This window comes from Daphnia pulicaria, chromosome 11 (assembly GCF_021234035.1).
Source record: "Daphnia pulicaria isolate SC F1-1A chromosome 11, SC_F0-13Bv2, whole genome shotgun sequence".
Classification (NCBI taxonomy): domain Eukaryota; kingdom Metazoa; phylum Arthropoda; class Branchiopoda; order Diplostraca; family Daphniidae; genus Daphnia; species Daphnia pulicaria.
This window is the reverse complement of record NC_060923.1, coordinates 1249754-1264088: the sequence shown is the minus strand read 5'-3', so window position 1 is coordinate 1264088 and position 14335 is coordinate 1249754. Positions and strand designations below refer to the sequence as shown.

Below are 14335 nucleotides of genomic sequence, written 5' to 3'. Positions count from 1 at the left end.
TGCTGTTTATTTTAACCTCCATAAACAGTTGTAAGGTTTTTATTCTTTGTCTGTCTAGTGTCTAGACAGTAGACAGGAGTTTGAAGGATATCAACAAAGGAACTTGAAAAACAAATTCGTTCTTTTCTCACCTTATTGTGATAAACTTTACGGAACTTAAATAACACATGCCATAAACAAACAGTTTTCTTTCATTCGAAGCGATTCTTTTCGGTAAGCAGTTGAATATACTATGATAACTAAACAATTGACAATTTTTTGGAAGTGTTTAATTAGATTAGATTACAATGAATGATACTTGTGGAACACAAAAAGTCATATTGAATGATAGAATCAAGAGTGTTCAAGTTAAATAAAAATAAAAAATTCACACCTTAAAATTTAAAGTTAATTAAACCCTAATGGCAATTATTTATTTTTTAGGTGTTAAAAATGGAACAACGTCTTGAAAGCAGTGCAACATTCCCAATGTGGTTGAGTAGTTCACTCAAGTCAAGAGAGAAAACCTGTAACCATTCCATTACCAGTGGCTTGTCAAAACTTAATGTTGATCCTCAGATATCTTCCTCTCCATCTGCTTCTCCTACTACTTCACCAGAAGAGCACTTTAAACATGAAAATCATTCCCAACTTATTCTGAACAAAATGAATCAGTACTATCTTGGTGGACAACTAAAGGATGTCATATTAATAGCAGGTAGCATAATCTTTCAGCAAACTTACTTGCAATGTGTTTTATATCTTTTTGTTTATTAGGAGAGAGAAGACTTGAAGCCCATAGGATAGTTCTAAGTGCTGCTTCTGATTACTTTGCTGCCATGTTCACCAATGATTTTGGAGAATCCAATCAAAATGAAATTGAACTACAAGGTGTGGATCCAGATGCTTTGGAAACTCTGGTCACCTACTGCTACACAGGTAACTTCATTGTTAGTTACATGGGCTATGACAATTGGTTAATTACCGTGTGTTCGCTTGGTCATTTTGAAGGCGGGGTAGAACTAGAAGAAGATACTGTGGAATGCCTGATGGCTACCGCTTGTTTACTTCAGTTGCCGGAAGTGGTTGAAGCCTGTTCGACTTTTTTAATACGCCAACTTCATCCGTCCAACTGTCTCGGCATTCGCTTATTTGCCGATAGCCAAAGCTGCACTCGCCTACTTCAAGTAGCTCATGATTACACTGCCGTAAGTATATTTTTCATAGCTTCAAGGTATTCTTGCTCTTGATCTATTGGCGCTTTTTGTTGTAGGATCACTTCATAGAAGTAATAGGATGCCAAGAATTTGTTTTACTTCCTGCTGACGAGATAGCAAAATTGTTGGCATCTGATGACCTAAACGTTCCAAATGAGGAATTGATGTTTCAAGCGCTAATGTTGTGGCTTCGCCATGATCTTCCCGAAAGAAAAAAAGAACTGCCCCATCTATTGTCTTTAATTAAACTGCCTCTTATCACGCCCGGGGTGAGAAAATTGACTGTTTGTTTTTTTAATCATTAGATAATAATTTTGTTTTTCTAATTCAGTTTATTGCCGATCATGTCGAAAGCAATCCTATCTTTCGAGAAGATCGTGTTTGCCAAGAACTTATTGTAGAGGCGCTTAAGTATCACTTGCTTCCTGAACGTCGATCCACTCTTCAGTCACAGAGAACACGTCCTCGCAAATCCACCGTGCGTGTTCTTTTAAAATTTAACAATACTTTAAATTAACATTGCATTTTTTCTGCATCTTGTAGGTGGGATCATTATATATTGTAGGTGGTATGGATGCGTCGACCAAAGGACCAACAAGTGTGGATAAATTTTGCCTTCGTACCAATTCCTGGTCATCACCGACCGCGTCCATGACTGGTAGAAGACTCCAGTTTGGTGTTGCAGTCGTTGACAATAAAATTTATGTGGTCGGCGGACGTGATGGACTTAAAACGTTGAGCACGGTATACTTGACTTTTATTTTTTGAAAATGTATCTATTTATTTTAATCTCAACGATAATGATTTAGGTTGAATGCTGGGATCCGTGGACCAAAGGTAATTGTTTTTTTTTTACTTCCTACTATGGATTACCATTTGATTAATTAATGATAACAACAAAATAATAAGCTGAATTTAAATAGCGCGTTAAGATAAACTAGAAAGATCATGCAGATAAGACTACACTTGTTAATGTACAATATTTACGTCTATTGTGTAGTATGGAGCAGCATGCCACCAATGGCAACACATCGCCACGGTACGTATTTCTTCAACTTGTATTCTAGTTGACTGATTCTCAACGTATTCCTGTGTTATTCCTGGCTATAAAGGGCTTGGTGTAGCCAGTCTTGAAGGACCACTGTATGCTGTCGGAGGCCATGATGGTTGGTCGTACTTGAACAGCGTTGAGCGTTGGGATCCTGTCACACGCCAGTGGAGCTTTGTCGCACCAATGAACAGTCAGCGTTCTACTGTGGGAGTAGCAGCACTTAACGGAAAGTACGAAATCGTTTCCGCATTAATAGATTGTGCATACTGCATTGCTAATATCGAATGAATTCTATAGGCTTTATGCTGTGGGTGGTCGAGATGGGAGCTCTTGTCTCCGTACAGTCGAGTCCTACGATCCACACACTAATCGCTGGACATTGGTGGCTCCCATGAGCAAAAAGCGGGGTGGAGTTGGTGTCGCTGTAGCACACGGATATCTTTATGCGTTTGGTGGCCACGACGCGCCAGCTTCAAATCCGTCAGCAGCACGATTCGATTGTGTCGAAAGGTACCTGGTTAACTCATTTACTATATAAAATCTTTTTCATTCTGATTGTTTTTGCCTTAAAAAGATATGATCCGGTAGCTGATTGCTGGACGATAGTAACTTCGATGAAAAATGGTCGCGATGCTATGGGTGTGGCTTTTATGGGTGATCGCCTGTTTATCGTTGGTGGTTTCGATGGCCAAGCTTATCTGAACTTTGTCGAAGCATATGATCCTCTCACAAATCTATGGCAACAGGTAAAACAATAGCGCATTTCGTGTTATTCGCTATTTACTAATCGCGTTGTTCATTCGCAGTTTGCTCCTCTACCGTCTGGACGCGCTGGAGCTTGCATTGCTGTTGTCAGAGATTCAGTCCCTCCAGTAGTCTAGCCGGAAGACACTGCCAACCCTGCTGCCTGATATTTTTTAGCTTTAGCGTAATCTCGCTGATTCGTGCGTGCTCTTTTCTGTTCTCTTTCGTTTTTTTTAATCTCAAAACCGTTCTGTGATTTTAAGTTTGATCTGTTCGTCCTGTTTTCGAAGTAACGAATCAGCGCTATCTGGACATTCCTATCGAACGCTCTTTCTCCTAATTTTGCGTCAATGTCAAAAAATGAGTAGTTGATTACAACTTCATAGGTCTTGTTCTTTTTCAGTTGAAATCGTGCAATTATTTCACCAAGTAGAGTGTTGATTGAACACGTCTAATGTTAAGAGTCAAATTATTTTGGAAATGCCCTTTAACGCGAATTTTGTTTCTTTTTCACTCGGTTTTGTTTCGCTTTGCACCACTAAAGCAATGTATGGACCAATTTCTTGTATACATTTGGTTGAAACCCATTTCAGATTTTTATTTTCATAGTTAGTTTCCCGTAGTAGATGTTTGTGTATTACGCTAGTAACTTGAGAGATGTTAAGAATCATAGTTCAGATATTGTCGCCTAACTACCAGAAGTGCAGTAATTCCCATAGGTTAAATAACCTTGACCTACTTAACGTGCTTTAAAAAAGGACCGCATTCCAATCGATTCGGCCGAATCGTCATTTTGGGATGACAAAAGACCGGAAGACGTTTACTATTGATACATGCTTGTGTACGTGGAAAGAGGGACCCATCTATCTTCATGGCCATATATTGCTTTTTTTTAGTGCTGCCTTTTGTCGTTTTAACAGCAAAAAAATAGTGAAGACTAAGCGACCGCTTTAAAAAGCATAGTGCATAGCGCTCGGTGCTCGTTGCGGCACCTTTTTTGCCTTGAGGAACAAATGCCCTACCTGCATCTGAATCACCCCCAAAAGTTATGCGGCGCATAAACAAAATCCGCGGTACAAACTTAAAAAATAAAAAATAAAAATACATTCAAGTATTTTTAAAGTTTGTGAGGGAGAGGTGAAGATAAAAATAGCCAACCGATGTAAACCGCTTATATATACTGCCAACCGATGTGTAGCTGAGAAGGCAGATTAAAGAATTATAAAATCCCTTTAAACATGAAAGTATTTTCTTTTTGTACTTTAGGAAAAATAAACGTATTTGTCGTCTAACTGCTAGAATTCATTAAACTGAAGTGATGTTGCTTATGTGTGTGTAAACGTATATAAAGGCACGTGCAGCTGACTCATTACCCACTAGCAGAGATACGTCATGGTTAGGGCATGCATCTAATGCCATTTAAGGCATATTATATTTGATGTCTATCCAGTGATACATTATAAAAACCAAACACAAAAGCATACCCATATCACTAGCCGACTCGTACAAAGTCAGTGCGCGATACAACATAACCACAGACGTCTCCAGGACTTTTGCTCGGTTCTTCCGCCTATAACATCCAATCGGAATTTTTATCAATTTTGGATTTTATCCTTTTTAAATTAAAGTAAAAAGAGAAAGATAAGATAAGATGAAGTCAGTACCTTTTTCCTGGCATTGCTCTTGATGTAACAAATGCCTTTGCTCCAAGTAAAGTGCGTGCATTTGCTTCCGGAATAGTCGTAACAAAGTTTACCGCAGTTATGCTCGGGACCATCAATCTTCGCTACGTCATGTCCAGTAAAATCACAATCTTTCGCCCAGGAGACTGCGCCGCCCACGCCTTCCGTCCACTGCGTATAGGTCTCACAAGTGGAAGTTCCGGTTTCCGGATCAAAGGAGCAGGCACAGGAACACGAAGAAATCAAGGAAATGGCCAATAAAAGGCACGCCAACAGAATCTTCATAATGTGTTAGAAAAGTATCGCCGATTCTAAGCAGGGAAAACATAACACAACGCGTATAAGTTTGTTAGAATTAATTGAATTAAAAATGCGGTGATGATTTTTGAAACTTACTTGATGAGTAGTCCAGAGCTGAAGGAGGCAACTGTTTAGCGCAAACTCTTTATATCGAGTTATCAACTCTCAGCGCAAAGGCATCTCCTTTTATAGTCCCAACGACAGGCTTCACCGAAGAAATGGTGTCCGAAGCTTTACCCCTTTCGTGTTTTTCGCTAAAAACTTATGAAAGGACAGCGAACCAATAAGCTAGCATCTCAATCCCCCCTTAGGCTATTTAAGCCGTTCCTTTTACAGAAAGGTGTGTGTTGAGCAACACAAGAAAGAAAGGTGTGTACTACTGCTGTCAAAACACCAAGTTGGAAATTTCCTAATTGAATGAAGTTGTTAATCAACTGGTTGATCTAGCATAGTTAATTTACAGACGTAAGATTACTGAAAAATTAGGACTCAAAACTAATTTTTTTTTTAAATAAAACGTGCTTGATAACATATCCCGCATAATGTTGATAATAATAAATCTATCGAAATAAGCGTATTAATAAACGTTAAATCCAAGTCTAACAGGTTAATCATAATTAAAACAAGTACTTTCTTAAATTGTTTATGACATTATTTCAAAGCGGTACGATCATGCGCAATTTTAGAATGATTAAACCCAATTGATCTAATAACCAAAATTCAGTACAGGCGATAGGCATAAATCCTTAGCCAATTTACGTATTAAAGCTGATCTTTAGAAATATGATATTAAATAAATAGACTTACCAAAATTATTTTGCGTCGGTGCTTTTGGACCTCTACCATAACTGTAGCATAAATTAAAAAAAGAACGATTGTTTCCAAATTGAAAACGCTAATATGTTGCTAGTGGTTAAGAAAACAAACAAGAGAAAAAAAACATGTGGCCTTCCCAACAAAGAAGGAGATATAGAATCATAATTCCTTCTTTGGACACGAACAGAACAAGCTACGATAAAATCATATCTTACCCAATCTCGCATGTGACTCAACATTGAGCATCGTGGGGTTTCAACTTTCAAGCAGACAAGAAATTTATTTTCCCTAATAGAAAAGAGCCTTGCACAGAGATATTCGTGAGGAGAGCCAACATCCACTCACCAATGTACATTTCCACCATTTATAGAAGAATCAATCTAACTTGATATTCTCTAGTTCCTGTACTAATTCCATGTGTTGAAAGGTATCCGGTTGTTTGTTGAATCGCTCCAACAAATCAAGTTTTCTTTCGCTCGGCTGTGCGAAGTAGAGCACTATTTGATTTACTAAACACTGTGCTTCAATGGCATTCTGAAAAAATTCACAAATTTAATGCATATCGCTCGAAATCAGTAAGGAAAACCATAAATCATACCAGAATATTCTTATCATAGTCTCCTCGGAATAGGACGATGTTTTTCTGTTCTGCCAAATCGGGAAAGAAGACCACTGTCAAACATTCTGGCGCGTTTTCACCGTAAGTCTGCTATGCAAATGCGCGTTCCCTCAGAAACACAAAATTGGAAAAATATAAAATAATAGTTTTAATCGTTCATACCTGAAAATTGATGAGCGAGGTAAAGTGAGCTTCATTTCCCGCAAACTGACATAGTAGAAATTCATATCCTTCATCTCTCGGTAGTGGGAAGAGAAACTATAGGATCAAATGTGAATTCAAGTTACACAAAGTTCTTTTGTAAATGCAAGGTTTTACACTCACTGTGGGATATTGCATGGCTCGAGTATTTAGCTGATCATAAATTGGTTTAGTCAGCACCCCTGATACTGAAATTTTATCTTTGAAGTATTCATGCCATATCTGTAATACATTTAGATATTTAAATGTCAACACATAATTGATACACAGGGAATAAGTAATACTTGTTTGATTTCCTCAAAGTTCTTGTCCTCCAAAAGCTCAGTCTTCATTATGGAATTTAATTCTTTGGTTTTGCTGTGCATGAATCTAGCCTTAGAATCTTGGGCTTCTGGTTTCTTGGGGCAGGGAGCAGCAGCAGAAAACTTAGAGCTAACTTCACTTACAGGCGTTTTAGAAGAAACAGTTTTAGAACTTGTGAGTTGCTCTAGCTTTTCAGCTAACTTCTGCGGATCATTCCTGTAAAACAAGACAAGAATTGAAATACTTACAAGATACCAATGAAAGAAGAGCAATCGCGGTGTGTTACTGTTGTAATGTAGTTATTTTCGACGCATATTTTTCGAAATAAGGGTTTTTGGCAAGTGTTTCATCGACGGTGGCAGATTTATTATTCATTACTATACGCGTTGCGGTGAAATATGAAGAAACAAGAAATCGGCGATACAAACAGATATCTTGTCGAATCGTCTTAATCAAGGGCAGCGCCATTTCTGAATTTTGTTGTCTGCTTCTGCCAGTCGGCAAATCACACTAGTGCCATCCATTTTGATAAAACTATTTTCTAATTTTTACATTATTATAGGCCTATTAGCATAATTTTAAGTAATTTCGATTTTAACTAATTTTTAAAACAATATTAACAAAAAAGAGATATCTAAAAATAAAAAAAAGCAAATTGGCATCGAACTTTTTTTGTGAGTGATGATTTTCCCGCAGACGACATTATAGAGCTAGATAGAAAAGCAAAATCGGAAAATAGAATAACAATTCCAATTTACACTTTCTACATTATCAAAGATGCAGTCGTTGTTGAAATACAAGTATTACGATACTCCTGAAGGCCAAGATGGTTTTAAAAAAATATTTTACATGTCAAGACACGCAGCTTTTATCGGTAAGCAGTTTTTTCAATGGTCCTTTTTCAATATGTTATAAGCCCCGATTTGTAAGTATAGGCAACACATAATTTGTAATTAAAGGTTTCGGGCTAGCTGCAACGGATGTTCTCATGATATCTCAACCCAAAGGATACGTTAAAACTGCTGCCAGGATGTTGTACATCGTGGGACCCATCACTGCAATGGCTGCAGCTTTTGCAGCAACTACTTGCATAGCCACTTCAGTACGAGGCAAAGATGATCGCCTGAACTATGTTCTTGGTGCTGCAAGCTCAGCTGCCATTTATGGAGCCACAAAGAATAGTCTTTCCCATGGCTTGCATGGTTTTCTTGCCCTTGCAGTTGCTGCATTTTTGAAAAAGAAATCTGTTGAAGAGGGATGGTCATTTTTTCCTGATCATCAAACCCAAAAGGGTTATAGTTCACTTCAATATGATTATTCTGGATTAAAAGGTAAATTCTAAATAACAATGTGAGTGAATGTCAACATGATGTAAGGATATATATAGAAGAATAAAGTGTTGGTTAGAACAGCTATTTCACTTATAAAACCAGTTTATTTAAAGATTATTTTCATTCTTTTTCTTTTTGTATAAAATATCATGAGAACAATTGGGGATACGATCGATTATCGTTTGGCCCAAACAAAAAAATTACATTGAGCATTGAGATCACTGCTGTGTCCGGTTGCACGGGAGCAAGTCCAAAATTGCCGGTTCATGTTTGGACCCTTTTTCTTAACTGTTCGCAATGTGCACGCCTCTTGATGTCCACTACATAATGGAGGTGGTGGGGGTCCTTAAAACAAGAAATATTAATATTAATCTAATATTCTATCAATAAGTCATGAATTTGTCACCTTTAAGCACACTTTTCCATGCCGCTGAAGCAGAGGAATAAGACGAGATTGAAGTAGTGAATGTAGAAGTAGTACTCTCAAAATATTTAGAATCATCTAAAGATAGAAATCCCTGTTAGTAAATAATGGTTGTATAAGATTAATAGATTAATTTCATCACCTTCTGACTTCTTAGTATCTAATGAATTTGAAGAAGAAACTGATTCTTTAACGCTGTTTGCAGTGCCTGAGGAAAAGAATTTAAGCAAGCTACTTTGCTGTTGTTTATTAGTTTTCAATGACAGTCGCATCTTCTTGGGTTCTGAACCTTCTGGTTCGCCATGAATTTCATTTGATGGTTCAACTGCAAGAGTTCTCTTGCAAAAAAATGTCGACATTTTTAGCTGCTTCCCCGAAAATTCTTTAAAAAACTTGGTGCATAAGGCAGGCAGTTTCGTTGAGGCGATTATATCCAGAGCTAAAGATGACTTAACGGGGCAGTGGTCGCTACCGTAAACGTCACTCATGATGATGCAGTCTTGTAGTGCATCAGTTAATTGATTACTAAGTAATATATAATCAATTCGTGTCCCGTAATTGTTGACCCGCGCGCTTAACTTCGTGTTCCAGCAAGTGAAAGCTTTCGCTTTAGTAGGATAAAGATGGCGGAAGGAATCGACGAACTTACCGCCTCCCTCATGTAAAAATCCGTCTAGCCACAATCTTTGCAAAACAGGCCAATATTAAAGAAAATTCATAAATATAAAAAGAAACATTTTTCTATAGTCACCATACCGACTAGGTGACTTGGAAAAACTAGTAACATCCTCGGGTTCGCAATGGTCAATTAAACGATGTGAGACGTTCATATCGCCCAAGACGATAACGTAATATCCTTGGCTAAGGAAATCATGGCAACGAAGATTTAGAGCTCGATAAAATTCTAGCTTGTACGGTAAGCGTTCATCATTTTCACCAGCATTAGGGCAATAAACGTTGATTACTACGAGAGATATTAAAGTTTCTTCTTTCTGAATTTAAACCATTCAGCCTTTGATTAGAATCATGTATTAAAGAATGAAAAAAGATTCCTTACCTGAAATTTATGGAGAGTCATAACACAGCGTCCTTCAGCATCTAGGGCTCTAAGCCCTTCATCAGTGAATGAACTGTGCACATTATCATAAAAATCGATTTTGTCATCATGCACATTAAAAGTTCCAGCAAGTCCTTCTTCTGCTTGAAATGGAGAGTAAGAATTCTTGCAGTAAGTAGCAACACCTAAGAAGAGATGTTTTTTAATAAAATGTCTATGCCTTTTTGTAAGATGATGATCTGGATCTGGACATTTACCTGAATACCCAGACCTTTTCCTTGAAAAACTGTAGAATGAAGAATATCCATCTACAAGAGCTGTAGATTCATCAAGCATGTCCCCTAGAAAAACAAACTTTGATTTAGAAATAAAGTTTACAAATGTTGATTTAAAAAAAGTTATTGTCAAACCTACTAGTAATCTTTGTCTCTTGTAGGCATATTATCTGCAAAGAAAGCCAAACAAAAGAATTTTAATAATGATCTCCAATTAATGATTGTAACCAAAATTACATCTGCACCCAGAGAATCAAAAAGATCCTTCAGATTTTGCTGACTCGAACGAATTCCGTTAATATTCCAAGTAACTATATTAAACATTTTCTGCTTTTTAGTTACTTTCTTGGGCAGATTTCAGGAACACTCTGGCTCAATCAATAGACTAATTACTACTTAAATACTTATTTAATTTTTTTTAATTTTTTTAAACACAAAAACATTTCACCACACATCCTCAGGCAGACGACCAAAAGTTTAAATCGTTTCGTTCGTGACGTTCCGAGAGGATGGGGCTACGCTGCCAATTTTCCAAGTCCATAAGACACTTGAAAAATTCTTAAATTTGTAGTTGTAGCAGTCGTCTAGTTTAGTTCTCTCGTGGATGTTGGCAAGTCATGTGAAGTTCTTGAAAGCTAAGCACTCTTTGGTTCTGACTTCTGAGTTACAATGTCGATTAATGTGAATATATCTTTCTGACAACAAGCAAGTGACGATGTGTGAAACATGCTAATTTGATGAATATTTCTGAAAATTGACGTTCAACAGAAATGAAAGAATTTAATGAAGTTAGGGGAGGGAAACGAACCAAGTTCCCGGCGGACGAATTAGTGGATAAAGCTATGGAAACCATAGTGGCTAATGCTATTAAACTTAGAAAACAACAGGGTTTGCAGAGAAATGAAGAAGACACGACGACAGGTGAACCTAAGCGCCAGGTCTTTTTCCCTTGCCCAAAGGTAACACATTTCATATGTTTTTATTAGAAATTTTTGTAAATGATTGATGTAGTCATGTGTTTGTGTAGTTTTCACTAACCCATTTTACTTATATTCCTGTCGTTCCCGCCAATTTCAAGAAGAAGGAAATGGATTCGTTTCAGCTTCAGTATTTCAACCTAACGCCTTCCTTTGTCACACGGGTACTCAATAAAAATAATAAATTCATCCAAGTTTACAATAATACTACGGATTATTATCATTGCAATGTAAAAAGAAACGGAAACCCGATGGCTGCCCCGTGTCTGTTAATTCAGACGTGAATTCGCTTAGTGTGGCTTCACACCGATTATCGCAAAGTCAAGATTCATCAATCCAGTGTAATTCTTCCCAAGATTCTTTCAATGATACAGTAGCCACATATCCTCCTGCAAAAAGAGATGGCAATATCATGTTGAAGGTAATTTCACCTGAAAATCAATCGAGTCATTTCAAATTATAATATTTCATGTGTTATGAAGAAACATCAGAAAGTGCAGGTGGTAAGCCCAATTCCCGACTTCATGGCCAAGAATTTTCCACTGGATTTTCCAAAGGGTTTTACTGGAACAGCGTCCCCAGTAATATCTAATCAACCAAAAACAACTCGGTCGTCGGAACCGTGCAAGATTGCAACAAAGACTACGCAGTGCCAACAAGAGAAAGGTGACCAACACGAGAGGTACTCGTCAAATTTCGATGATTTGGTAGAAGAACCGGTCAAAAACTCCATGTTTTGGATGTATCGTAGCTTCCCACACATTGCTTAAAACGATCGCCATATTTTTTTGTTTTAACCTTTGTCATTTAACATTTTGCCACATAGAAGAAAACAAGCCACAGTTTATTTTTGCGTAATTGCTCACCTTTTGTTTTCATTATTTTGTATCTCTATTCATCATTTCGTCGTAATATAATTCTCGGAAAGATACGGAGGAATTTAAACACTAATCTTTCAACTAATAGAGTAATAGTACAACGAAAACACACGTAATGATTTACAATCCTTGTCTATGTTTCTATTTTCAAAAATGAAGCTCGTTCAAACTTCCTGGCTCGTAAAACAATCATGCGCAAAACAATCTTATCGCAGTGACACACTGACACCACGAGATGCAAGTACATATGGTCTGTCCTTCAAGCTATGTTCCACCATTCATTTGAGTTCTATTTGATAAGGTAAAGCACATTACATTTCAAAATTAAAAATTCGGTGCCACAAAATGCAAAGTGTCACATTGAAGGAATTATTTTGAGTAAGTGATTAGTGAAAAATTGTGATCAGTGAGTGGACATTTACTAGTACCAACTAAACTAAAAACTATGGTCAAAGGCGTGTCGAGAAATTGTGTACCGGAAGTAAAGTGAAATCAATTGGCTTTCAAGATGACGAGTACCTGCATGTTCCATACTCCAAATCGATAAAACTGAACGACAAACATCGATAAGAGCGAACCAGCCAAGATAACGCGTATGTGAAAGTGAACGAGACCCTATTTCGGTATAGCTGATAGATGAGTCGTCTTTCGACACACATGAATCAGTGCATACACACGATGTGCATATGGATAGTCTAACGGATTATAGTGGTTCTTCAACTTTTATTACAGGTTTAAAGTATTCAAACAAAAACAACTTATATTTTTGTTTTACTGTGCTTGGTATCGAAATGACAAAGAAAAGATTTAAACGATATTTTGTACTCCTTTTACTCATCTTCATGATTCTGTCTCTGTTGCTGATTGGTAATCCGGAACGGTACAGCTACCGTGATGTGATTTTGAATTATGAGAAAGAAATTTCAGCAAATAACCAGACCTCCCTTGGATACAAAAACATTTTGATTTGGAACGAAGCTGATCGAACCGAGACCGCCAATTTTGGAATCGGTCACGCCCCTTTTGTTAAACACAAATGCGAGGTCTCCGATTGCGCAATTTTTACTCGAGACACGTCAATGTTGCCATACGAAGAATACGACGCCGTCATCATCCACATGTTGTTCTTAAAAATGTTCCAGTTGCCGAATTTCGAGCGGCGAAGACATCAGCGATTCATTTTTCTCACGCAAGAGACGCCCGTCATGATGCCGCTTTACATATCGTCGTTAGACAATTATTTCAACTGGACAATGACTTACAAAAGAAATTCGGATGTTCAATTCCTGTACGGTCGCATCGAACCAGAAGCGACGGCTCCTAAATCTCCCGAGCAAGTTGAAGAAATGATGGCAAAAACTCGTCACCCACTAGCCAAAAATTACGCGGCCAATAAAACTCGTCCGATTGTCTGGATGGTGTCTCACTGCCGTACAAGCGGTCAGCGAGAAACGTACGTCCGCCAACTTGGTCAGTACATTCCTGTCGACGTTTACGGCAAGTGCGGCAATTTTAGTTGCCCACGCAACGAGGACAATTGGATCTCCGATCCGAAATGTTACGACATGCTCCAAACGCGATACAAATTCTATTTGTCGTTCGAAAATGCCTTTTGCACCGATTACGTCACGGAGAAGTTCTTCGAAATCATGGACCACGACATGATACCGATCGTGTATGGTGCGGCTAACTATAGCGAGATCGCCCCTCCTCATTCGTACATCAACGCCCTGGACTTTACGCCGGAAGGACTGGCCAGGTATTTGCAAATGCTCGATGCCAACGATACCCTCTACAACGAGTATTTCTGGTGGAAGAATCACTACCGAGTGGAGTCTGGGGAACCCCAGATGGCCAGATATGGTTTTTGCGATTTGTGTAAGAAACTCCACCAGGATGAGAGTGTCAAGTATTACCCGGAAATAAGATCAGAGTGGCATCCGAATTCTCAGTGTCGCCATTTGAGTTCAACTTGGGAAAATTCCCATCGAAATTATCTGACCCCAGTCCTGTCTTGGCTGTTATATTTGATGGGATTTGTCTTGTAATTTTTTTAAAATTGTTTTTTTTTTGTTAGATATCGAATTTTGTAATAACATTCTCACATTCGACAATGTACTAGCTAAAATATTAATATAATCTATAAATATTTTAAATAAATTTTGAAATATTCTCTCCTTCCTTTCAGTGCAGTCGCCTATGGGTAACGCACGTGTCGCCTTTATTATAACCATTAACATAAATTTGCTGAGGCCATTTAAAAAAAAAATATTATATTTACCATTTTCAAAAGTTGAATCGCAGAATTCATCAACTGTCGTTGGATTAAAAAAAAATTAGACGCAAAAAATAAACGATTTAACTGGTCAGTGGTCACCGTGGCTTTTTTTTTGGCAATCAATTCTAAAATTATTTGCATGTGTTAGACATCTCAAGATCGACAAGATAATCTCTTACAGAAAGTCGGTTGGACATTGATAA

At 37.7% G+C, this 14335-nt stretch overlaps 5 protein-coding genes across 20 annotated transcripts; 3 read left to right on the top strand and 2 right to left on the bottom strand.

Moving 5' to 3' along the window:
• The first annotated feature begins 25 nt into the window (after window positions 1–25).
• LOC124315204 (kelch-like protein 5) lies at window positions 26–3578 on the top strand. Its single transcript, XM_046780714.1, has 13 exons — window positions 26–213; window positions 424–697; window positions 757–918; window positions 991–1187; window positions 1253–1465; window positions 1528–1674; window positions 1740–1940; window positions 2006–2033; window positions 2197–2235; window positions 2309–2477; window positions 2545–2757; window positions 2822–2993; window positions 3054–3578. Exons 2-13 carry the CDS (start codon window positions 433–435, stop codon window positions 3126–3128), a joined length of 1881 nt encoding a protein of 626 aa, XP_046636670.1. The 5' UTR covers window positions 26–213; window positions 424–432; the 3' UTR covers window positions 3129–3578.
• An 809-nt stretch (window positions 3579–4387) lies between these two features.
• Window positions 4388–7397, bottom strand: LOC124315506 (ATP synthase mitochondrial F1 complex assembly factor 1-like). Of its 8 annotated transcripts, none has more exons than XM_046781233.1 (10): window positions 7199–7397; window positions 6894–7128; window positions 6733–6831; window positions 6571–6666; window positions 6388–6498; window positions 6005–6323; window positions 5781–5821; window positions 5070–5382; window positions 4656–4984; window positions 4388–4561 (listed from the first exon to the last, which is right to left on the bottom strand). In XM_046781233.1, the coding sequence occupies exons 1-6, from the start codon at window positions 7378–7380 to the stop codon at window positions 6165–6167; spliced, it is 882 nt and encodes a 293-aa protein (XP_046637189.1). In that variant the 5' UTR covers window positions 7381–7397; the 3' UTR covers window positions 4388–4561; window positions 4656–4984; window positions 5070–5382; window positions 5781–5821; window positions 6005–6164. The 8 variants fall into 8 exon arrangements, with proteins under 8 accessions (XP_046637189.1, XP_046637190.1, XP_046637186.1 ...); XM_046781234.1 differs by having other exon boundaries at window positions 5070–5234; XM_046781230.1 differs by having other exon boundaries at window positions 5781–6323.
• Window positions 7398–7596: 199 nt separating this feature from the next.
• On the top strand, window positions 7597–8327 carry LOC124315643. Its single transcript, XM_046781445.1, has 2 exons — window positions 7597–7786; window positions 7872–8327. Exons 1-2 carry the CDS (start codon window positions 7690–7692, stop codon window positions 8252–8254), a joined length of 480 nt encoding a protein of 159 aa, XP_046637401.1. The 5' UTR covers window positions 7597–7689; the 3' UTR covers window positions 8255–8327.
• On the bottom strand, window positions 8191–10499 carry LOC124315301 (DNA-(apurinic or apyrimidinic site) endonuclease 2-like). Of its 4 annotated transcripts, none has more exons than XM_046780878.1 (8): window positions 10237–10499; window positions 10139–10169; window positions 9982–10065; window positions 9725–9909; window positions 9424–9659; window positions 8810–9351; window positions 8650–8745; window positions 8191–8588 (listed from the first exon to the last, which is right to left on the bottom strand). In XM_046780878.1, the coding sequence occupies exons 1-8, from the start codon at window positions 10321–10323 to the stop codon at window positions 8419–8421; spliced, it is 1431 nt and encodes a 476-aa protein (XP_046636834.1). In that variant the 5' UTR covers window positions 10324–10499; the 3' UTR covers window positions 8191–8418. The 4 variants fall into 4 exon arrangements, with proteins under 4 accessions (XP_046636834.1, XP_046636837.1, XP_046636835.1 ...); XM_046780881.1 differs by having other exon boundaries at window positions 9982–10078; window positions 10342–10499; XM_046780879.1 differs by having other exon boundaries at window positions 10342–10499.
• A 91-nt stretch (window positions 10500–10590) lies between these two features.
• LOC124315326 (alpha-(1,3)-fucosyltransferase C-like) lies at window positions 10591–13905 on the top strand. 6 transcript variants are annotated; one of them, XM_046780932.1, is made up of 4 exons: window positions 10591–10958; window positions 11081–11140; window positions 11215–11397; window positions 11459–13905. In XM_046780932.1, exon 4 carries the CDS (start codon window positions 12541–12543, stop codon window positions 13900–13902), a length of 1362 nt encoding a protein of 453 aa, XP_046636888.1. In that variant the 5' UTR covers window positions 10591–10958; window positions 11081–11140; window positions 11215–11397; window positions 11459–12540; the 3' UTR covers window positions 13903–13905. The 6 variants fall into 6 exon arrangements, with proteins under 6 accessions (XP_046636888.1, XP_046636887.1, XP_046636884.1 ...); XM_046780931.1 differs by having other exon boundaries at window positions 11078–11140; window positions 11468–13905; XM_046780928.1 differs by having other exon boundaries at window positions 11078–11140.
• Window positions 13906–14335: the final 430 nt, after the last annotated feature.